This window comes from Carassius auratus, unplaced genomic scaffold (genome assembly GCF_003368295.1).
Source record: "Carassius auratus strain Wakin unplaced genomic scaffold, ASM336829v1 scaf_tig00004288, whole genome shotgun sequence".
In the NCBI taxonomy this organism is placed as follows: Eukaryota; Metazoa; Chordata; class Actinopteri; order Cypriniformes; family Cyprinidae; genus Carassius; species Carassius auratus.
In genome coordinates this window covers 118983-144470 of record NW_020523589.1, presented here as the reverse complement: position 1 = coordinate 144470, position 25488 = coordinate 118983, and the positions used below count along the sequence as shown (strand labels likewise).

The 25488-nt window shown below is 37.6% G+C and overlaps 1 protein-coding gene across 2 annotated transcripts in view; it reads right to left on the bottom strand.

Moving 5' to 3' along the window:
- Positions 1-246: 246 nt before the first annotated feature.
- The window catches only part of LOC113070457 (protein kinase C beta type-like), a 111883-nt gene continuing 86641 nt past the window's right edge, over positions 247-25488 (bottom strand). Inside the window, exons 16-17 of one of the 2 annotated variants that reach the window (XM_026243742.1) lie at positions 18951-19091; positions 247-424 (exon numbers count right to left, since the gene is read on the bottom strand). In XM_026243742.1, coding sequence (XP_026099527.1) covers positions 266-424; positions 18951-19091 — 300 coding nt within the window. In that variant the 3' untranslated portion in view covers positions 247-265. Of the gene's footprint in view, positions 425-5898; positions 8351-18950; positions 19092-25488 lie in introns of those variants that run through there. The other variant, XM_026243740.1, reaches the window with a different exon arrangement.

Below are 25488 nucleotides of genomic sequence, written 5' to 3'. Positions count from 1 at the left end.
AACACTGAATACTGTCTCGTAAAGCTGGGGGGTTACTGGCTTTCCTGAAAGAGGGAAATATTTGAACAGGTTGTCTGAATTCTGGCCCCGTGGAAACATGTCCAAATACCTCACAGCTATATGCTGAGACGATCCACCTGAGCCCTTTGGTAAAATCCTGTTAAGGTAATACGAGTGAGCTTCCACGACCCTGAGCATACATGTCACACACATACAGGCAGACAGAGAGATACACCCAGCAGCAGTCTCTAGTACGCTTGCTCGATTAACCCTGAGCAGGATTGACATACTCCGGGTTGGTGTAGGAGAACCCCAGGAACTCGTCCTGGTCCAGATTCATGATAAACAGCTTGTCGGTGGGCGTGAGATCGAGGGCCATTTTAGTGAACTCCCGGTCAAAGTTGCAAGTATCTCGACTGTTTCGCTGGAAAAGAGAAAGAAGAGAGGTGTTTAGAATAATATATACAACTTTAAAGTCTTCAGATCTTAAAGGGATAGTTCACCTAAAAATGCCAATTCTGTCATTATATACTTCTCCACATGTCGTTCCAAACCTGTTTGATGTCATTGGTTTCTAGTGAAACACAATGGAAGACATTTTTGAAGAATCTTAATGCAGCTTTTGCCATATGGCCATATCTGCCAAGCTCCAAAGAGCACCATTTAAAGGTATCACTCATATTGTCCAAGTCTAATCAGATAGCAATAACATCAAACATCATTTTCAGGTAACAAAATTATGTTATTATGTCAGATCTCCACTGTAGATGCCGTAGTTGATTTGAGAACTTTTTAAAGGAGTCTCTTATTCTCACCAAGGCTGAATTTATTTGTTCAAAAATACAGTATAAACTGTAACAATATTTCACTAAATTATTAATATAATTACAATTTAAAACAGTTTTTTTTTAATGTAATTTATTCCTGTGATGCAAAGCTGAATTTTTTCTTCGGTGTCATATGATCCTTCTGAAATCATATGCTGATTTTCTGCTAAAGAAACATTTCTTATCATCTATTGTGCTGCTTAATATTTTTGATTGAAAAATAAAATCATAAAATATAAACATACCAATTTAAATATCTAAATAAATAAATATATACATATGCAATGAATGTATAAATATAAACATTTGTAAATATATTCTTAATAAAAATACAAGCATATGGCCTTGGATTAAGTAAATAAAGACAGAATGTTCATTTTCGGCTGAACTGTCCCTTAAAAAAAGCACAAGGATCCACATTAAATAAGAAGCTGAAAAGAAGACTCAAAGCCCAGCTGTGTTTAAAGGCTGAAGAGGAATTATGTGCCAAAGAAGAAGGGATTCCACTTCAGGAGAAGACGCTATAACACCCAAGCACTTAAAAAGACGCCCAGGCCACTGATGAGACTCATATCTCACTGACACTCCCCATCCAGAGCTGCTGTGGGAGACGGCTCACTGCATTGACACACTGTGTGCTACCGTTTCTTTTATGAAATGCTTAAGCGTAGGCACTGCTGGCCTTTCTTTTTTACTCTATATGCCTCTCTCTCTCAGTCTCTCTCTGCAAGAGGAGTCTAAATGAAAGGGGCAGACGGTTTGTTAGGCCCACAGGCCTGTTCTTACTGGGAGAATTCCTCTCTGCTGCGCTACTGCTGCTGTGGCCTTGTGTGCCAGTGCGCCCGAGGGAAGAGCCAGCCTGGCTTAGAGGACACACACATTCAAAAACACTGAGTGGGAGGACGGCAAGGGAGAGAGAAGACTACAAGAAAGAAAAGAAGGAGGTAAGGTGGGTCGAAGTAAGCTAAGCTAGAGAGGGATGGAGGGAATATTACAGAAGGTGTGGAAGAGATGGAGGGGATGGAGAGAAAAAAACAGAGGGAAAAGGAGAGAGGATTGGGCCTTCTCTGGGGCTAGATATTGTTAATGCACTGCTTGGCAATGTAAATCCATGAAAGCAGAGGAAATGCTAGCTTGTGTGGGGGGGAAGGGTTGCACTCAATATGCTAAGCATCAATGGAGCAAGAAAGCCTCGGTGATGCAAATACTGCGTACCAATTCACAGATGTACACAAAGTGCTAAGCAATGTTGTCTTGTAGAAATGTGTTTGATATATGATAGTGGGGCTGTCATCTTAAACTATGGGGAGAAAAAAAAAACATATTTCTGAATAAATACCACTATAATGCTGTGTTCAGTAAAGTCAATATGGAAGCCCGTTTCTGCCTCAGAGTAATATAAATAAAAAATACAGTAAAAAGTAACAGATTTTCTCATACAGTTTGGTTCTCACAATTGCAACTTTGTATCTCTAGCTTGTGTTCTCATACTTGCATCTTTACATCTGAGCAATGTGACTTTCTAATAATTGTGCATTCCTTTTTCAAACTTGTGACTTTTTCTCATCATTTCAGCCTTTTACCCTACAATTGTGACAATTTCTCATAAATGCGCCTTCACACCTCACTATTGTTACTTGTTACTGTTTTTTTCATAATTTTGGCTTTATATCTCAAGGTTGGTACGGTTTCTTATTATTGCAACTTCATATCTCATCATTATTTTGCCTATTTCACACATAACTGCATTCTTATCTTGTAACTGTGACTTCTCATAACTGCAACGTAATATTTGACTGCAACTGCAAATTCATGACTGTGACTTCATTTCTCACTGTTGCCACTATCAACTACGATTTTGTCACAGTTATGACTATTTCTCATAATTGTGCCTTCATACTTCTTGTAATATCAACTTTATATCTCACAATGGCTACTTCTGGTAACTGCAACTTTATATCTGACAACTCTTACTTTATTCAGAATAATTGCAAGACCAACAGTATAATTGATACATGCAACTAAAATGTATTTAGATATTTTTTTTTTACTCTGAGGAGGAAATGGGATTACGTAAGTCAGCATGACTCTACTTACTTTCTTATTGCATGTTCCTGGTTGTATGTAAACAGTTCATCAGTGGACATTATTCTGCACCAATATATTTTTAGTTTTTAGTTTCTGGTGGAATATCCTGTTTCACTTGAAAATATGTCACATTCTGGAAGTTAAATTGCTTGCACATGGCAATTCACATTAACTTTAGATATTAACAGAAACACAGAGAATAATCATGGTGGCCCAATAAAAATAAGTTTGCTAACCTTTTTCACAAATTAATCACAGTCTGTTGGATGTCTGCTTGGATAATAAAACCAAAAATGAAGGCTGTCTTGGAAAAAACAATGCAGTTAAGTTATTATTTCCACCTTAAAAATAAAATTTTGATTAATGGTGGGCCTGAGGGAATTGTGGGAAGTGCAAGAGTTTTTTTTAGGTAGAATAACACTCAGTATTAAAGAAACATTCAGGAAATATTGAAGGCAATAAACCAAAAACAAAAGGCAGTCTGATCTCTTTTTTCAAGGCAATGAACACAGCAACTTTAAAATGACAAAGAACAGGGACAAGTCGCTTTCAGGTGAGCAAGACAGAGAGGGATGAGCGTGCTGTCAAAGCACAGCGAAAAGGATTTACAAACAACCAGGACCATAGATGTATACAGTAGAAGACATAGGACTCCAAATATCCATATGCAGATCACATCAAACATGAGAAAACTGGAGGGAGAGAGACGGTCCAGAAGAGCGTCTGAAATCTCCTGGCACCCCACACATGGATAAACACAGACCCAGACAGGAAAAAGACAGGAAGAAGATATATGATACAACAACAGAAGCGCATTTCCTACCTTATGTCCATTTGCTGGTTCAAGCACACCACAGCACAGCGAAGCACACAAGCCACAACTCCAGAGTGATGGCCACTAGATTACCTGGGCTCTCAAGAGCCAAACAGTTCAGAGAAAAATGGCACTGGACATTGGCATGGAAACCTCTGGACTGTAGGTCAACGCAGAATGACTAGTTTTAATTCTAGTAATTGTCCAACAGAGTTAATGAGCCTATAAATCTGCCCATTGTTGCATGGATCCATGTAAAAGTGTGATACACTTTATGATACAGTGGGGTCCAAAAAGTCTGACAGCCCACAAGCCTGGGATGCACATTTTTATTTAACTCTAGAAATAAATAAAAAGTTTCTGAATTTTGAAAATGTAAAAATAAACTTATGGATGAATAATATAACAAGAAAAAACAAGAACATCTAATTCTAATAAAATAAAAAAATATTTAAATAAAAACTTTTAATCAGGAAATATATAAATAATTAAATTAAAAATTAATCTAGTATCAAGTTTCAGAATTTTAAAACTTAAATGCATTAATAATATACCAAAAAATATAAAAAAAATATTATAGTAGAATGTATATAATATAATATATTGAATGGCATAAAAAAGCAAACAAACAACAAAAATACAATTTTACACTATTTTTAGGTTAAATAAAAAATATTTTCACTTATATCATAGTCTTCAAAGCCCTAAAATATTACATTACAATTCACATCACTCATAAATCCACGTTAAGATACCTAAATTGGCAATTGACCTTTTGAGGTATGCTGGCACAGGTGTAGTGCTGGGTACCAGGAACTGAAAAAATGTGTAAACATCAGAATGGATATAACAGATCAAAGAGCGTAAAAAGAACATCCAACAAAATATTTGTCATCCTGAAGCGTCACTAAATGATAAATGACACTAATTAGAGATGAATGATGGTCCAAAATGGTCTCAGTTGACAGGAATATCCATGCTAGCTTGCCATGCTGATGCAGGCCAGTGCCATTCTGTGTTGATTAGATACAGGTCTGTTTGACAAGATGAGATTGGCACGGGCGCACTGAGCAGTTCAGTTCCCATAAACAGGCTATGATACACGTGGACATAAGATAGTGGTGGATTATGGAGGAACAAGGGACTTCGGCACATTGAGAATTTCACGATGAGACGTTTTTCAGCAGAGTCCATCTGAATTAATCGCCCATGGTTTCATATAACAGAGATAGGGTTCGAGATGCATGCTGTACCAAAATACCAGAAGGGAACGATAATAATAATAATAATAAAAAGCTCTCTGGAAAGAGAGAAAAGATGAGAGACACCCTGCTTTAAATCCAAGGTGTTCAACTTGCCAGGCTTTAATTCCGATCGTGATTCTGTAATTTTGTGCGATACTAAGGCACAGAGCTTTCTATACAGGAGCGGATTAGCAGCGAGCTGATGTCAGCGCAAGAAGAGAACAGCAGTATCAAACGCTGACCTGTTTTCAACTGATAAGCCGCACACACTTTGTGCTAACCGACTCGTTTAATTTGAGGCTGCGACATTCAGAATTAATTAATAATCTTATACTTGAGCGCCAGACTCAACTGTGTACTGCATATATGCAAAAACTAGTTTGAAAGATTTCTGAGACTCCTATGCTGATTTTTAAGGTTGCTACTTATATAAGCAGGCCAACCAGCACTCCAATTTTCACAATGAATGCGAGCAGCACGTTTAATAAGGCATATAAAGCATCTCTCTAGTTTTCACCCACACCTATGTATGTTCTTCCTATATGTAATTGGCTGAATGGTGGTGGAACAGGATGAAATGTTCTCATGTTAAGTGGCAGGCATGAAATATGCAGAGCTTAGCGTGGGCACGTGCTGCGCACCGTCCAAGTTGGTTTTATACAGCGATGCTATAAGCAAATTGACAAGACTTCCTCTGCCATGCGGTTCAGAAACACATACAAATAATGATATATGTGATTGAATAAAATGTCACATCAGGGTTTTAGAAAAGAAAACCATCTTTTGTGTTTCCAGAGTTCATATTGCAGGTATGCTTGAATTTCAAGGTTATACACACTAAAAAAAAAAGTGCAGTAAGGGAAACAACGCAAAACCAAACAAATTGATTTTTCAAGTTTTATTTAAATGCATACTTGTGTGTGTGTTTTTTTTTGTTGTTGTTGTAGAAAATACTTTGGCACAAGAAAAGCATTGAGGATGTATGAAGCAAAGCACACAGAAAGGTCAAGAGCACTTCCTAAAACATTATAGTTCTCTGTAATTCATGCACAGAGCTTCTATGCACATTTTATGGTATAGAAAACACAAAAATCTTTTTATCTACAATACTGACCACATAGAATTCATAACATTCAAGAACATTTGACACATTTTATACATTTTATTTGCTTATATTATTTTAAGACACTTAAAAAATATGTCATAGCCCTACACTAAACTGCTTGCTATATTTTTGGCAGAAATGACAAATGAACATTTTATTTGTTGTATTTTGTTTTTGTTTTAACCAAAAGGGTCTTATCCGGCAAACAACATTTTTCTACAACATATCTGGAAGCCTCATATGAGAAGCCATTTTAGAGAGGTTATCCCTTCCCTGAAATCCTATGATGAAGATATGATATGAAGCCCCAGTGGTTTCCAATAAAAGCCACTGGCCGCTAGTCAGCACGGATAACCGCTCCGGGAACTCTGATGTCTGAGAAGATCTGACCCGTTTCTGTAGATGTGTGGCTCTTGTGGCCTTTACAGTTCCATTTAGTGATACGGTATCTGTTCCACACAGGGACTTCGCTGCTGTTACCACCAACATAAACAGTGCTCACGTTTCTAGATCTACTGTCGTATCAATCGTATCGTATCGTATCGTATCGTATCATGTAATTTCAATTATGACACCGTATTAATGCACTGACCAGCCTGTGGTGTACCAATTAACACAACAACAGATAGCTTCAACGGACCCCTATTGTCACCTATGAGCAATGTTTACATGCTTGAAATGTTTTATTTCCAAAGCCACACCGTCTAATTGTGCTGCAAATTATCCGTCGTCTTTATATCCTGTTCTTCTCCTCGCCTTTAAACGCTGCGGTATTCTTTCAGGTTTTTCACGTACCAAGTTTCAGCATAATATAATGCGGCGGGTCTCTATTGATAAGCTTCAAGATGGAATCATTCAAGTGAAGTGAAGCTGTATCAATGCATCCCAACTAGATTAATTTGCTCATACACAAGCTCTTCGATGAAATCCAGGATATAATTCTGAGATATTCCCCATGGGTGACTACTCATATCTTTGTCTTCGTTAACCCCAATATTGTTGAAAAATGGTTCTTGGAGATTTCAGATCGTACCCATTAAAAAACATACATATCTAACAGTAATATATGGCCGATGGGTCTTTTAAAGGTTATTGGCTTCAACGCTAGTTCGTTTCTGATATTAGCACTTGTTCTCTCATCCTGTCTCTAACTGTAATTGTCTCAAGCAGGAGGTAGTTGATATTTAATGTGCCTGTCAAATACCTCTCGATAAAATCCGGCTGACCTTTAAGCAGAAGTCAAGCGTTAAACAAGGAAGAGTCAACGGGAACCATCACAGGAGTCATGCTTCCTGCACATGGGTGAATGTTTGATGATGGTGTAAGATGATCAGGCAATAAAAGCAGATCACTACCACAATCAGGCACAACCATTAAGCTCTATTGGCCCATACATACACGCAAACTGGATAAAAGCATCCTAAAAAGTCAGATTTACTCATGCTTCCAAAAAAAAAAAAAAAGAGAGAAAAACTTTGGTCAATTTGTGTTATGTACTTGTCTGTACAATGCAAGTCAGAGATTAAAACAAGCCTAAGGTTCACTACAGAGCTAACTAATGACATATGTATCATAAAAGTTCGGGCAAAACGTCATGCAAAAACCTTTTGAGTTTGCATTCTTTTTGAAACAGGCAAAATGGTTTGATTATAAAATTAGCAGAATATCACAGTCACAGGCTTTAAAAGGAGAGCGAGGATAGCCATTATGCATGTCATATGCGATTCATGCACCTTTAGTGCAAATGGCTGAATCTGAACACCGAAGCTGCCCGAAACACACATATCTGAGGACAGTTAAAAAGAGAGCTATGCAATACACACCACATTCCGGAAAGCTGTAGAGTACAAATAGTATAAAGACAGCCTTTAGATCTGAACGTTCCTCCAGCATGGATACACTCAATGGGATGTTGTGAAAGTCGCAGCGACCTTCAGGCTAATCTAGGAATATCAAAGTTTCGCATGCATATGTATATCGATGGTTTAGTTTCAGTGCATGGCTGTTTATATACATACACGCGCCCGTTTTACGGAGTGTATGATACATAAACGAAGAGGTGTGATGAAGAGGGGGTTAGATGGAGGGTTGGGTTAGTTTTAGAGGGTCGCCCTTAACTCTGGGCTTCCATGGCAGGGTATTCAGGGTTTATGAAGGAAAAGCCCTCAAACTCGTCTTGGTCGAGATTCATGATGACCTCCTGGTCTGGAGGGGTGAGAACCGGTGGATGGCGGGTGAAAAAGCGGTCAAAGTTCTCTGCATCCCGGCCACACTGCAGGAGGGAGAGAAGAACAAGAGAGGCATGTAATGGATGGGGGGATGATGAACATGGTCATAAAGACAAAAGCAGAACGTAAAAAAGAGAACAAATAAAAGTATGGGAATGGATGTGAATGTAAGGGCTGTGACAGGTGCTGTAGATTACTGAACAGCAGTACTGAATACATGAATGAATATCCTGTGGAATAGACCAGCATACTGTAGGCCCCTACACTTTACACTCTTAAAAATAAAGGTTCCAAAAGGGGATTTTCAAAGGGATTCCATAGAAGAACCATTTTCCCCAAAGAACTTTTTAGTGGACAGATCTTAAAATAATATTCTTTTTTTTGTAAATGACTAACTTTTTCAACTAAAATTTACATTTTGTGCAATGGAAAGCTTCCATGGATGTTAAAGGTAATTCATGGAATCATAAATGCCAAAAAAGAATCTTTATTTATAATAGTATACCCAAAAAAATAGAAGTCTGTCATGATGATGTAATTCCAAAGCTATATATAAAAAAAAAAAAAAAAAAAAAACAATAAAACAATAAAACAAAAGCACCATAAAATAATCATACACGTGATCCATACAACTTCAGTGACGTTAAAGCCATATGAACGCAATTGCATATGAACCCATTATTCACTGAAAATCTTGACTTCATTGAAAATACTTTGAGAAGCAATGATGTCTGATTCATATATAAATAATCATTTCAGTCAGATATTTTATTTATTTTTGAAGAAAATAGAGGACAGTAGAAAACTGACAGGCTCACTGACTCAAATATCTGTTTGCAGTGGTTACCAGCTCACTGGAGTGGAAGATTATCAGTGATGACTTCAGTCTGTTCATCAAGCCATCATACTGCATCCGAAGCCATATGTAATATAGTGCATGGGTCGTATATTATTTATGGTGCTTTTGCATTTTTAATCATTCAAAATTCTTATGCATTCCACAAAAAAGAAAAAAATATGAAATGATAACAGAATTAAACCTTTTAGGTAAACTGATCTGGTCTAGATCTGGTCTGGATCTAATGAAGCACAATGACCAGCATTTTTTTCACTGGTCCACACATAATTCGAATTGGAAAAGCCTAAAGCTGGTCTTTCCATCATGGCATTGGGTGTTAACTTGGAAAATACGAATTCATGGAGACGTGTGTGAGACCTTAACACTCATACTGATGCAGAAATATGTTCCAGATGTCAATGGCATGTTAGGGTGTCTTTCATGATGCTTTTTAAAACAACAACAACAGCAGCAGCATTAATGCCACCACAAACAAATACGCTTCATTTCAAATGTCAGCTTTTGAAATTCCAATGTTCCAGTGACATTTAAATAGCTCACGCATCATAATGGTAAGAAACTGGTTAGCCCACGCAAGTGAATCTGTAAATGAGACTGAAACCCTTTGCACCGTTCACACATGCGGACACCTTTACATGGAGAGCATTGTTCAGTGGCAGTTCAGTAAGATATCAAAACTCACCTTTTGCAGCCCGTCATGTAATATTCATGAACAGGACTCAAGCAAAGTCAAAACATCTGAATATTCCAAACCTGGCCAGTTCTCTACCTCTGGCCCATGTTGAGATATCTCTGCCTCCTCACCTCTGGCAAACAATGCTGTCGGAGCAGCCACAGTGAAAGAGGAAAAATCTGGCAAGTGGTGAAAAATTAGAGCCGAGACAGCTCACAATATGATGCATATTACAATCCATGTGTCACAGTTCAACACATGCATTATTTAATAACAACATATTGTGAATGCATATTTTGTGATATAGTGTAATACTATGCAGTCATTAGCGAAAAATCAACACCAGTATTGTAGATCAGATATTATGTGCATGGATCAAACATATTATATACAGACCCACTGCACAGGACAAAATCACAAGCTTATGCAATAGACAATTATGCACAATGGATTAATTCCACAGGTGGTGCATGAACTAATGTGAATAAATTATAATTAATCCAATGTGCTCACGTCTCACCTCAGTGTGAGACATAGACTACCGTTCAGAAGATAAGATTTTAATAATGCTTTTGAAAGAAGTCTCTTATGCTTATCAAGGCCGCAATTATTTGAACAAAAAACTGTTATATTATTACAATTTAAAATAACTGTTTTCAATTATATTTTACAGTTTATCTTGTTGGTGTGATGATAAAGCAAAATTTTCAGCACCTTTGCTCCAGTTTTCAGTGTCACACGATCCTTCAGAAGTCATTCTAATATGTTGAGATTTGTCATGTCTTACTATTGACATTTGCGCTGCTTATTACTTATATTCTTATTTATATACATTACACACATTTACATACATATTTAAAAATAAGATTGCAAAAAAAAAGTTAAATGATTGCTTATCTCATCCTTAAATACAGCCTGTACCTGAATTCAAAGGTAAACAGAAGCATTAGTAAGTCCAAAACCCTTCAAATAAACCCTCCTTACGCCACTGGGCAGCCCAACAAAAGCTTGAGCCTTTAAAAGCCCCATACAGCATGAAATGACCTCATTTTCTTGACTGTACCATTAGCCCAGAATCCTTAGCTGTACCTGGCAGCAAACACAATAGCTTTAGATGTGGCTCTGCATTTTCAGCAAGAGGCATCTGACTAGCATGTGAACGATTTACAACCAATGCATCTTAAAAAAGACAAGAGACGCAATCAAAGTTCAAACTTTCTTGGCAAGTTCACTCGCTACCTCTAAATACTAAACAGCCACGCACACACACACACACACACACACACACACACATGCAGAGAGTGACAGACAGTGAGAGCACTGAGGCATAACATCTGTGTGTGGGAACCATTAAATCACTCCACGCAGCATCTGTGTACCTCTGTACCACCTGACCCCTATCATCCCGCCTCAGATGCATTAGTATTTCCAAACGTGATCAGGGGAGGATCTGCCCACTTGCCGCCATATACGTGCCCTATGCCATCTAGGCAAGTGAACCCACTGAGAACCCGTCTCTCGTCAGCCCCTGAAAATTGAGGGAAAAGCTTTTTGGTGTACTCTTAAAATCACCTGTCCACAGTCATTATCATCAGGGGGCCACATTTACTGTTAACAGTCCTTGCTATTAAAGACACACATTTGACAAGCGGCTTGTCTGAAGACTGCTGTTAAACACAGCCCATTTACAACTCTCTCTCTCACACAAGTGTCCATCGCTCAGTGACGCAGACCTTTTCTCTCTGACACACACTGTTTTCCCTCAGCTTGCTCATATCTCTGAGTGACTGTGGATGTGGATGAAGAGAGAGGGAATGAAAGGGAGAATAATATTCGGTCCCACTTTATATTAAGTGGCCTTAACTACTATGTACTTACATAATAAATAAGTTCAATGTACTTATTGTGTTCATATTGTATTGTAAAACACTTTAGCTGCTATTGAGGTGGGATAGGGGTAAGGTTAGGGAGAGGGTTGGAGGTAGGGGTAAGTTTAAGGGTGGGTTAAGGTGTAAAGTATGGGTCAACAGATGTAATTACATGTAGTTTTTTTTAAATATAAGTACAATGTAAAAACATGTATGTACTTATTGTACATGTGTACATGTATATACATTGTACTAAATTATTAATTAAAATGTAAGTACATAGTAGTTAAGGCCACTTAATATAAAGTGGGTCCTAATACTCTTTAAAGCAAAAGCTTTGGAGCATCAAGCCAACATAGAACACTGTTGTCATTTCTGACTACGACATGCTCTCCAACCTTCACTCTGGGCAAAGCCTGAATGGAGTCCCATGCCCCATGATGCTTTTATCAACAGCCATTTACAGTACACTTGTTACAGTCACAGTCTTCTATAGAGCAACCAGACATCACATATGCACACACACATTTTATTTTTAATTTTAAATGAATGCTGGTTTACATTCACCAAGGTTGCGGTAATATTGTAAAATATTATTACAATTCTAAATAACTGTTTTCAGATTTAATATAGTGAACGTGTAATTTATTCTTGTGATTCAAAGCTGAATTTTCAGCAGTTATTACTCCAGTCTTTAGTGTCATATGATCCTTCAGATATTATTCTAATATGCAGAGCCGATGCTCGGGAAACATTTGTTATTATAATCAATGTTAACAACAGTTATGCTGCTTAATGTTTTTGTGTAAACGATGATACATTTTTTTCAGGACTGTTTGATGAATAGAAAAACATAAATAAAATATATAAATATAAACTGAATCAAAATTATAATTAAGCTAATTTTAGAATTATGAATGATATTTTAATTGACAGAACAATTATAGTTTTAAAAGTTATGTCCATCTAATTGTATCTAAAACAAATTCCTTAAAATTAGATTCTATTTGTTAAAAGCTTTGAAATGTATTAAAAGCTAGCAATACAAATTGGGTTATGAATATTCTTCCAAAAATAACCATATCGATCACTGAAGATTATAAATAACCACTGATGTCTAACCTCACATACTGGAATAATGACCTGGTCCTTGTCATTTTTTTTTTGGAGCACAACTGCATTTCCTCTCGTTCACTTTTACTTTCACTGTACAGAAAAGAACAGAACTATCTTCTCACTCCATGAAACCGCTTTTTTACTGTTTTTTCTTCTTTCCACATTTTTACTGGTGATCATCAAAATCAACACCAGTATTTACTAGCATGGAAGCCTTCTGGTATAACCTGACTTTTCATGATGAATCTGTCACTCTCCTCACCTGGCTTTGATCCCTTTTCACCTCCACCCATCACTCCTCTGTTCCAGCATGAGCGGAGCATGATGGACAGTGTGTGTAAATGAAAGGGTGAGGTTAAGATGACTGTGTCCAATCTTCCCTGACATACAGAACGTGCCGGGTGACACACAGGAAGTGAGAGTGAGCGGTGCTGGCAGCAAAGAGACTGTCAGCATTCAGAGAGCCGGCCTCCCATGGCTAGCACACGCGAGCCACCGCTGGCAGTCTTGTACCGCACAGGCAACAACAGTCCATCTGCTGCAGATAGAGCCAGAGGCGTTCCACCTAGAGCTGGCGTGCATCCCAAGCAACAAATCAACTTCACTTCTCACCTGCCACCAGATAATTCACCAGCACCAGCAGAGAAATGAAGAGCTCCGTATGGCAGCTCTCCCCTCGTTCTGCTCCAAACCTGAGCTGTATAGTCACTCTGATGTTTCGAGGCCTGCGTCCCTCTTCGCATCCCCTGGGTCCGATTCCCTAATCCACCACATCGCAGTGATCCCTTGCCAGACAGTGCTGTCATGCTTAATTTCAGAGCCGCAGGCTGTGATGTGTAGAGGTACATGCCATCCAAATCCTATGTCAGACTACCGTGTTTCCCAGCAAAGTGAGATCTGGGCAAGGAGGAATGGGGCAGATTCTAGGGAACTGTCCTCACTGACCAGCCTCTGCATTCAACTCTTTAATTACAGGTTCTGGATCTTCAACGCACATAATAGCTTTGAAAACCATACCTAGTTAGCTTCCCTACTTACATAGGCTGCCTCCTTCGAAGGTTACACAAATATTGTATTTTCTGTGTAATTCTTTTTAATTTATTTTTTATTATAAGTTTATTTGGATGCTTCTGTTTTATATATTATGTCTGCCATAATTCGCTGATTTAAACGTATTATTATTATTGATTTTTAAATTTTCCACCTGATTTCACCCCAAAATTAATCATTAATATTTCACACTGTATATTAGTTTGTTTGGATGCCATGGTCTTTGAAAATGTTATTGTTAATTTTATTGAAAATATTTGGCACAAAATTAGGGCTGCTCAATAATGGCAAAAATCATAATCATGGTTATTTTGGTCTATATTGTAATCATGATTATTTAACACGATTATGAGGGAGCCATATGACCAAAACTTTATACAAGTGATTTATTTAAAATATAGTGATAAATATCAAATATCTGTTTCCTGTAAATAAGGTTGCTACGACATCTACATTGCAGGGGCCAGCGGAATTTCAAACAAACTAAAAAAGTCCTCAAAATTATTGAAAATAATTAAACTGTCAGCAATAAAATCAAATACAACAAAATAAAAAGATACAAATGAAACAAACTGTGCTTTAATGTTTTTTTTTTATGCAAGAATCAAGCAGTATGATTATTTCATTTATTCACTATACTATTTAAAGTCTCATTTCAGTTTTAGTTTGGCTCTGATGTGTATTTATTGCAGTTTATATGAAAAGGTTCATGTAGCGTTGTACAACCTCCTACAGAAATGAATAATCAAATGTAAAATAAAAAATAGCCCGCTGTCACTTCAAGAGCCGCATGGAGGCTACAGTATATCTCTTCGTAAGGAGCAGCACAAGTTCTCTTTCACGCTTTTAAAAACATGAATAAATATACTTTGATAAATCAAGCAGGTCCCCAAATGTCACGTTACATGATTTTATTGATTTGCATGGGAAAGTGTGATTTTATGCAAAAAATGAAATCGCAGCGCTGCAAAAGGGGGCGGAATGGGGCACAATAATCATTTTATATTGATTATTGTATTTTCATAATCATTGGAGGCCAAAATTGAAATCAAATCATTTTTTCGATTAATTGCACAGCCCTAGACAAAACAGAGTTTTTAATATTGGCTTTATTGGATACTGTTATGGTGAGAAATCACACCAAATGATTCTGTTGAATAAAGTACTTTAATGAATCAAACTGAATCGCAAACTATTTTTGACATTCCTGCAAAACAGTTGGGCTGTTAGATCAAGGATTTATCAGTAATATTTTTAGTGGGGCACAGCAATATTTTACTGGGGCTCATAAAAAGGTGTCATAGCATAAAAACAACGACATGTATTGGGCAGAAATTTCAGTGTATCCATAACATAAAATTTGTAATTATTATATACATTAAAGGTAAGCGAGAACATATTACAGCAATTCTGGCCTCCCTTCACTGGCTCCCTGTTCATTTTATAATGGATTTTAAGTTTAGTTTTACTATTTAATTCTCTAAATGGACTGGCACCAAGATATCTTTATGATTTAATACAGTTGCGTAATCCATCAAGAGCACTCTGAGCATTTACTTTTGGTAGAAGAGTAGGGGGAACCGTGCCTTTGCAGTGGCAGCTCCAAATATCTGGAATAATCTGCTCCTCCATGTTAGGCAGGTCCAAACACTTTCTGCTTTTAAATCTAGTCTTTGGCATTTATCACAATATGATAGATGATTGTTTTGGTCTTGTGTTTTTCTTTTATTGATTATGCTTGTGTAGCACTTTGGTAAAACACGTTGTTTTTTAATCATGCTGGTTGCAGAGCATTCTGGTATTGCTTTTGACTTTGGACCGTGCTTATGACACCTTAAAATGCTGCTCACAAATGCCTCTTACTAAGTTTTGGAATAGAGCTAATGTCGTCTGCATAACGTGAGTCTCATTCAGATCATAATTGCCTGAGTTTGTAAATCAGAGTTATTTGAATGTCCATCAAGCATGTGGCCATCGTCACGAAGAGGGTCTAAAAATCATCCGTCTTTCTGCTCAGCTAATGACACCAGCACACAAACATCCATCTGCTGCTACACAGGCAGCCAACACCGCATGAACACTCCTAATCACACACACCTGAACAGTGAGCTAATGTACCTCACTGCTGTTTCACAGCATAAGTAAGCCTGAAAACTGGGAACAGACTTACAGAATTTCAGGAACTGACACACTTGCTCACCAATGATCCTATGCAGTGAATGGGTGCCATCAGAATGAGAGTCCAAACAACTGTGAAAAACATCACAATAATCTTCAAGTAAGTCTAGTCCATCATATCTTGTGAAGTGTAAATCTGTGTGTTTTCGCTTGTAAATAGTGCTTGATCTGTGCATATTTCTCTCCTGATTCAGATGACATGATGTTTTCACCGGAGAAAGCATTATTATGGAGAAAGGACTCATATTTTTGCTGGAAGCAATGGTCTGAAAATGTCTCGATTGACTTCTTTATTACACTTGATCTTCACAAGATGCTAGCTGATGGACTGGAGAGGTGTAGTCCAAACAAGTTTTTATGAGCTCTCTGAACTCTCATTCTGATGGCACCCATTCACTGCAGAGGATCCATAGGTGATCAAGTGAAGTAATGCTAAATTTCTCCAAATCTGTTCCAAAGAGGAAACAAACTTATCTACATCTTGGATGGCCTGAGAGAAAATAATAAAAACATTTGGGTGAACTATTCCTTTAAATTATCGTACTACTATTTTTTTTTACTGAATTACAATATATGGTAGCATTGTGTTACAACTGATTAAGAGACAAGCAAGAACCATGTTTCATGTCAAAAACATTTTCTCAACCAATGAAAATGTGTTTGAAACCCGAAACATTGGAAACCTGTTTGAAAACATAGTTTTTACTATTCTGTTTAGTGACACTAGTGGTGCAGAAATTACACATTTTGCCTCTGCCACTTCAACTACAAGTAAAAAAAAAAATCTTAAAAGGAAAAAAGTAAATCTTAATATTTTATGGTGAAGATGAAGTAAACGGCAGCAATGAACTCTAAACTTTCTAAAATCAACTAGACAATCTGTTCTCAATAAATGCACCCAGACCTCAACACCAGGGAGGCGCTGCAGGAAGAAGATCATGTTTAACAGGCCAGTCTAAGTCCGAGCGGGAGGTCAGGAGGGTCAGTGTGGAGGGATGCAGTATGCAGCACAGTACTGCCTGGACACTGCCTGCTCCATCTGACAGCGCTCTCTCTCTCTCTCTCTGTCTCTCACACACACACACACACACAAAGAGACGCAAGAGAAGCTGTACTCATTAAGGTTCTGACTGAGGCTGACAAACAACACATCTCAGCTCGGCCGGAGCCCTGGCGCACACACTTCTGACACGGCTAAGATGCTACTGTGCCTCTTGCTGTGCTGTGTAGAGATACACCAAGCCGACCTTGCTTCAGCAGCTTAAGACCAAGAAGCTGTGCTTGACTACAGCCGACTACAAACTAACACATGTGTTCTGTACCCGTGTGAGAGGATTTATAGCTGTCTATATCAGTAGCTATCAATTGTATATATATATTTGTTATTTTTAAAAGGAGAAACCGAAACAAGGATATACGAGATATACGCAGATATACAAAACGTAAACAAAGATGCACATGCTTACCATTTTGAATATCAGTTATGTTGATAACTTCATTTTAAGTGGCTCATGTTTTTATGAAAATATTTGCACACTCACTCTCGCCGACAGACTTCTGCAAACTGCTGCCAACGTGAGGAACACCAAAAACTAGCACACTCGTCGACGGGCTTTAAGAAGGACATAAAGATACTTCATTATACCTACTGTTCTCCACAGCCCTGAAAGTTTGGCTTGTCTTCTGTAACACAGTACAGCAGAATTTGACTAGTTTGACACTGTCTTCAAAAACTATGTCCAGTCGGCCAGCTTGAGCTTGAGATGTTACAGGTCGCTTAATGTGATTTACACAAGAAAGTCATTATCCTGGATCAACATCCTTTGCTGGTCCTGAGACAACATTCCTATTAACCAATCACAGCCCTCTTGCTTTAAGATTGGGTTTCTAGACTGCAGGGTTGGGTGGAATTCAGAATTTAAGAAAAAATGATTTTGAATGACATGAAGGATTTACTGTTGCAATTCAATGAAACAATAGTGTGTTGAATTTCACTTATAACTATACAATAAATAATACACATTTGGTGACAAAACCTAAATGATTACATAATTAATGAGCAACAATGCTAACTGAAATTTTTGTTTTTACTTTTACTTTTTCTAATGTCTACCAACTTTATGTTAATAACTAAACAGATCTTAATGTTGCCATTAAAAACAAACAAAAATAAATAAGCCCACCACTACTTACCTCAAATTACCAATCTTTTAACTATATAACATATTTATATAATATTGTAGAAACGGTAGTGTTCTAGAAAAGATGCTCTTTCGCCATAAAAATAAAAGTGAATTAAGTTAAAGTTTATTTAATATAATGATTAACATATAAACATATATGTAAGTGTTTACAGTTGACATTTCAAACACCTGTCCATCATTTAATATTTCTAGAAATATCCTGTATGTTGTATGAACATGATAATGAGCAATTCATACAAAAAGAATTATAACAAATTACACTAATAGCAGTTGTATTTTTGGAATTGAATTCCATTTAAATTCTACTTCCTGAAATTTAAATTATAATTCGGTTTAAATAGATGGAATCAAGTGAGGTTGTGGTTGGATTAGAAATAGTGGTGAGGGTTAGTGTTAAGGTAAATGAAGAATTCATATAGGATTAAGAATAACAGAAGGGTTATGTTTGTTGACAGGAATGTTTTTCCAGAAGCAACAAAGTATGTCGATGCAATGGTGTCTTTTTTTCATAAATCATGTCATGCATTACGTGTTACGTATCGGGCTGAAAAAAAAAATAGAAAGACAATGAAACTCAAATTTAGACTCAAGTCTGAAATAACCACCAGGGTTTACAGCAACACGCAAGGAGTGAATGCAAGTTAGAGAGAGAGAATATGTGTGTGTGATAGAGGTGAGGTGGCTGGCTTGACTTACGGCTTTTGGTTTAAATGGTGGCTGAACTTCCTTGTTCTCCAGCTTCTCCCAATCCATGTAACGGAAAAAGCCGTGTTCCCTGATGTCTCGCTCACCCTCGGGACCGCAGCCCAGACGCTTGCCTGGGTGTTTGGTCATCAACTGAAACAGAGAGGACAACACAATGGTGAGAGGACCACTGGTATTTAGTATGGCTGTCAATCAATAAAAAATTATAAATAAATGCATAATACACAGAATAATGAATCAAGTTAATCACAATTAATAGCATATCATCTATATTTTCGGACAACAGATTTGCCTTACATTACAGGATGAGCAATATTAGTTTCCACGTTGTTACAGAATTTATGTATAATTTTTTCATGAATATATTGTAAATAATATACAAGTGTACACTACATTAATGTGTCACACTAAGAACCCAAATATTAAGTTCAAAATACAGCCAGGGTGCCTGCTTGCCATACTTCAGTAGTGTTTGCTCAATCATTTTCTTTTATGGGTCAAAAATGCATTAACATTCCTGGAGGGGGTAAAACTAAATCCACAGAAAAATGAGAATGTCATTACATTTATTTTTTTTTTAAGGTCAAATAATTTTTACTTTGCCGTTTCAGCACAACTTCCTCCGCACACCCCTTTCTCTCTCTTTTTCCCCTTCACCAACAGCTGTTTTATTCCCCAGCAGAACATGCTATGTTGAATATAACAAAATCGTTTGGCTATTTTATTCCAGTGAGTGACTTTAGCGTGTGTAGGAGAGATTAGGCGAGGGGAAAAGCTCAACAACTTGCCGCTTTTTCTTCAGCGCCTCAGTGCGCATGAAAAATTGATGGCAGCAGAGAAAGTCTTCCAGGCTTTTGTAAGGCATAGGTGGAGGTGGTGGAGGAGGGGGGAGATGAAGGTCTCCGCTGACTCTGAGCCTTAACCCTCACTGGATCAGGAAAGGACTGGTCTGCCCTGGCAAACCCTGACCCTCCATGCCTTCTGGCACCTGATGGTGCTTGCAAAGAGCTGTGTGCTCCACTGCCCTCTGAAGCTTTGTCATCATTGTCATCATTAATGTGTACAGCACAGGCCATCTATCTATCCACCTACCCATTCATTCATCCATCCATTCATCATATCTAATTATCTATGTTCCTTCCATCTGTCTGTTTATCCGTCCATCCATCCATCCATCCATCCATCCATCAATTTCAGCATGTTTCTGTTTCTGTACAGCTGACTGCTCATATTTCACAGCTGTCCTGCTCTGAACGTCAGCGCTTCAGTGTAATCTGACAGCATGATTCAGGAGAGGCTCTAGAGGCCGAACGGAGCCAAAAACACAAGTGACCTGCAGCATCGGAGTCAAGTCAATTGCTTTATCTCTCCCTCCTGACCCTCTTCAGCTCACTACACACAAGTGTGGCAGGAGTGCTCTTCAGAGAATTCAGCACTGATGCTCTTAAACTTTAACTCGGAGTTAGTGGCGGTGGCTTGGTTGGCTACATGAAAGACAGACAGCCATAGACACCTATGGGAATTCATGCCTCATCACTGTCCTGTCAAACAAACCTAAGATGATTCATGACCGCAGGGCGAATCTTAAAATAAATGTTTATTGAACTTCCATGGCTATTCTATACTTTCATGGTTACTGGATAAGAATTCATATTGGGTAATCATTATAGCATGATTGCAGTGATTTTGTTAGCATGTGAATCATATATATGTATATATATATATATATATATATATATATATATATATATATATATATATATATATATATATATATATATATATATATATATATATATATATATATATATGGTTACTTTTAAAGTAATATAAAAATGACTTTTTACTCTGAAGACTTTTTAGAGTAAACCATTCGGGTGCTCATACTTGTTGCAATAACCAATCAAACATCCTTGTTGCTAGGTAACACATAATGATGCGTGTATAAAACTCCAGTCGGTGTCATTAAATGCACACCAATAAAATATTATAAATGTACAAAATCTGCAAACAATTATCCCAAAAAATATGATTTTACTTATTATTTTTTTTAGATGGAAAAACTGGAAGTTTTTTTTTTTATTGTATTATTGGACGCAAGGTGCATTCTCCTCACTTGAGAATGTGAATGATGTAAATGGCAGATTCCAGCAGTGTCTTCTACTTAATGAGGCAAACTCAATAAACAGCACAAATAAAAAGACAAAAGATCTGTCTCCTCTTTTAAATTAGCTACGTGCACCATGTTCTACACTCAGATGGCTTGACAGATGGTTTGAGATAGCATTGCACTGTTAGTGTATGGTTACAGGCTCTTACACAATGAAGCATATGCAAAGAGAAAGAGGAAAGGAGCTGGAGAAAGAAAGTGAGCGAGAGTCTGTGTGCGAGCTCTAGATTGGCCTTAGTCATGGGGTATCAGTCTGTATCAGGCGTGCGTCCCAAGCCTCTCTCGGTGGTGTGCTGGGCTGTGTTCCATATCAAAGAACCACAGCATCCCACTTTAATCCTCCCATATCAGAGCTGTACACTCCATCAACACTGATAATACTCTTCAATTAGCACTCAGAGCACCGCAGTAGCACATATCTGCTGTTACTGCTGCTGCACGAGCGCTTCCTGCAGTACGCCATCCTCTGCCTCTGTCAGCTTCATTAAACGAGTCCTTAAACGCATCCAGCAGCTTTCAGCTTCTTTAGCATCCTCAGATGCTGTGTTTCAAAATGCAGTGAGCTTTTTATCTGTACTTGCCAAAATGTGCAGTGATGGTCCCATAGCATAATTATGGTCTGAACCTTTATGCACTAACAGACACTTTTATCTTTGCATTGCATTCAAACTCATTTTATCAGTGAATTACCTGGGAATTGAACTCAAGGCATTGGTGTTACTATGCCATTCTCTACTGTCTCAAGTAGAGGAACACTTTTTTTTCTTCATTTGGGATTAGGAATTTGTTTTTAGTTTTTTTTTAAGAAATGTATACTTTTGTTCATCAAGAATTAAATTAGGATTACATTGATCAAAAGTTACAGAGCACATATAATGTTGTCAATATTATGATATAATGTTACAAACGATTTCAAATAAATGCTGTTCTTTTGAACTTTCATCAAAGAATCCTGACAAAATTGTCAGAAATGTTTCCACAAAATATAAAAAAAATTGAAATTAAATTGAATTGAAAAAAATAACTGTTTTCTACACTGATAACGATAATAAATGTTTCTTAAGCATCAAATCAGCATATCAGAATGATTTCTGAAGGATCATGTGACACTGAAGACTGGAGTAATGGCTGCTGAAAATTCAAAAGAATAAATTATATTTTAAAATACATTACAATAGAAAGTGGTTCTTATGAATTGTAACAATATTACTGTTTTTATGGTAATTTTGATCCAATGAATACTTAATGAGTATCAAGACATTCTTTAAAAAACAATAAAACATTCTTACCGAACCCACATTTTATAGTGTATACAATGGTAATAAATGTTCACCGAATTAATTTGCCATTTAAGACTGTCGTGGTATTACCATGGTACCTTGGTAAGCTATTTCTTAGCAGGAGAATGTCCAAATGAAATATCAAACGCTAAATGCTATCAAACGATAGCAACCTTTTGACTCTCCTTGCTACGGTCTTCAAGATATGAGCCATTACTTTTGTGTATGTCACTCAGAAAAAAACATCAACTTTAGTGAGGCAAAAATGCCCTCAGGGCTTAAAGGGTTAATACACTCACTGTGCTGTTCTCTGCAATCTGTCGATGCAAGCGTCACAAATGAATATTCCCTCAGCTGATGTTCTGAGCATAAAAGCCTACATCCCCTAAAACTAAAACCCCAGGCTCTACAGAAGCGAAGGGGAGGATTTCTTCTGCTTTTTTATGGCAGAATAAGGCATCAACATTTTGATTACGACAGGTTCAATTTATCCATCTGTCCTCTGAAAGTCACAAGGCCAGACTAAATTAATCATTCAATTACTGTGCTGGAAGAACGATTGATCCGCTTGGTTAAGGGAAATACCTCATTTATATTGCATGGCTCCACTGTCGCTTTCCCGGCAGGGCGGGTGGCAGCGCCCCTCGCCTAAAGCCGTGCTTGTCCAAACTTACAGGATTTTCCAATCGGTCTTAAATGCCAAGAATTCATTTAGTATTCCTGCTCTATTTTAGGAGATTGTTGAAGAGAGAGGCCTCCAGGATCTGACACACTTCCTGAACTGCAGAATTAAGCTATCAGAGAAGTTTTGCAAGCACTTACAGCAGATCTTATGAGACTGAACTCATCAAGACAATGAGCTCTGCAGACAAACTGAGGAGAAGACAGAGGCAGGATAAGTCAAGCAGAAGGGACGAGGGTCTATATCTATTTTGGAAAATAGACCAAAAACGAAAGGATGGAGAAAAGAGAGGCAGGAGGAGGGAACAGAGGGAGGAGGGGAAGGGGGCTTTTGTGTATCATGCTTTAACCAGCAGCATGCTGCATTTTCATGAAGCCAGTCAAAGAGGGTTAGCATTCAGATTCTAAACACAGAGGGTTGATTTATTATTTAATGTTCACATTAGCATGAATGTATTAGTGTGCAGGTCCCTCTGGATACACCTGCTCTCACATCTCTCTATATTCCAGAACTGGTTGTCCTCCCAATACCAAAGATTTCCATTGTCCTAACTTTAACAAAATGGGTCACCAGGCAGCATGCTACAGTAGCATCAGTATGCTACAGAAGAACATCAAAGTCCAGCGAAAACTGACTTGTCACATTTCAACCCAAAATCAAATGGGAAAAAGTCAAATTGAATTATGCTTTCTGTACAATTTCTATGGGTTGAGACTTGTATTTGCATGCCAAATTTAGCAGCTTTATTGTACATATATATTACTGTAGTCGTCCTCTGTAATACTGGTAATAACACATATATTACACATATATCTACGTAATGCTTTAGCACAATTTTACGCAGCACAACAAATACTCCCATGATGTATAAACAATGTACTGTATATTTGAAATAATTTATATTTTTTTCATTATGTGAAATTGGGCAATAACTAAAACAGGGAAACTGAAAATAACGCCACAATGCAAAAGAAAATCTTTAACTTTAAAATGATGTGATCACAAAAGCCTGTTTCTTTTCATTTTAAGATATTATTTTCATTATAAAGTACAGAATAAGTAGTAATAATTATTATTCTACGCCTCCCATGATATGCTCTCACGCTCCACACACAATCCGCTTGCATCCATTCATGTGCTGGGTTGAGATGAAGAGGTGATCCCGCCTGGTAGTGTGATTTATATAGTGTTCTTTCTAATCATATATGGGGTCATATAATCACCCAGCAGACCCAGACACTTTTACTCTGAGTACTGGCAACATGTCAGGAGCGCCGGAATGCACTAAAAAGCTCAGGTACTCTAAAGGCTAAGTACCGGCCCACTGCAAGCACCGAGTATGGGTGTGTGTATTGTAGGAGCTAGACTTGTATGATAAAGTGTGACAAATAGTAGTGGTTTCCCAATTTTCAGGGGAATATTTACACCCCTACCCCTTGACACTCAAGGGACAAGGCGAAGGTGTAGGTGAAGGGGTATAAAATAGAATTGGGATTGGGCCTAAGAATGTACCCACGCACAAGCCTGGCTTTCATTCTTCTACAAAGCTTTTTTCTCCTGTTCTCAGCAGCCATATGCTCCACTCTGGCACAGCAGTGACAAGTAGAAAGAACAGAAACATGCAAAGAATAAGCAAATAAAAGACAGCTCCCTTTCAAGCCCTTTTTTAGGGAATACATTATACTATTGACTAAGATGCCCCAGTCATTCTGCGGCTTTTGTCTTGTTTTGCTAGGGCAAAAAAAAAAAACATATACAAACAAACAAACTCTAAAAAAAACATTCATCCATTCAAAACCAGCCTAGCCATGCTCCAGTAAAAGCTGGCAACTAACAGTGCTGAGCTCCTGGGTCCTGCACACAGCCAGGAGTCATTGGCATTCCAACTAAGTGCTGTCTAAGGCCGTGTGTTTGTGTGTTTTTATCTGCAGGAGAGAAGATCTCTCAAATAAAGAATAAGATCATGTGTACGCGCTGCTTCTCTTCCCAGCACTCGAGTCTGAAGCAGTACTGCCCTCGTTATAACAAAAGACAGAGTGAATGGAAGATAGACATGGAGAGAGCCTTTTTAAAAGAGCCTTTACGTGATTATTGATAGGATAGGTCAGAGGCTGTGGTATTTTTTCAAAGCTGCTGAGAGCAAACTGCAATGACCACTGCTGCTTTTTTTTTTACTTTTTACTTTTTTCATTGAAAGCCACTTACAGTAGCTCAGGACAAGTAATGATTTGTTAGCACGACCCTGTTGGTAGGTGTTATAAATACACCATTTTGCTGCATCTTTCTCTCCTTAAGAGAGTAATGATTTTTTATGTTTTTGAAATAAGTCTGTTTTACTTTCCAATGATGCATTTATTTGCTCAAAATAAAAATAATTTGCTACTGAAATGCTATAAC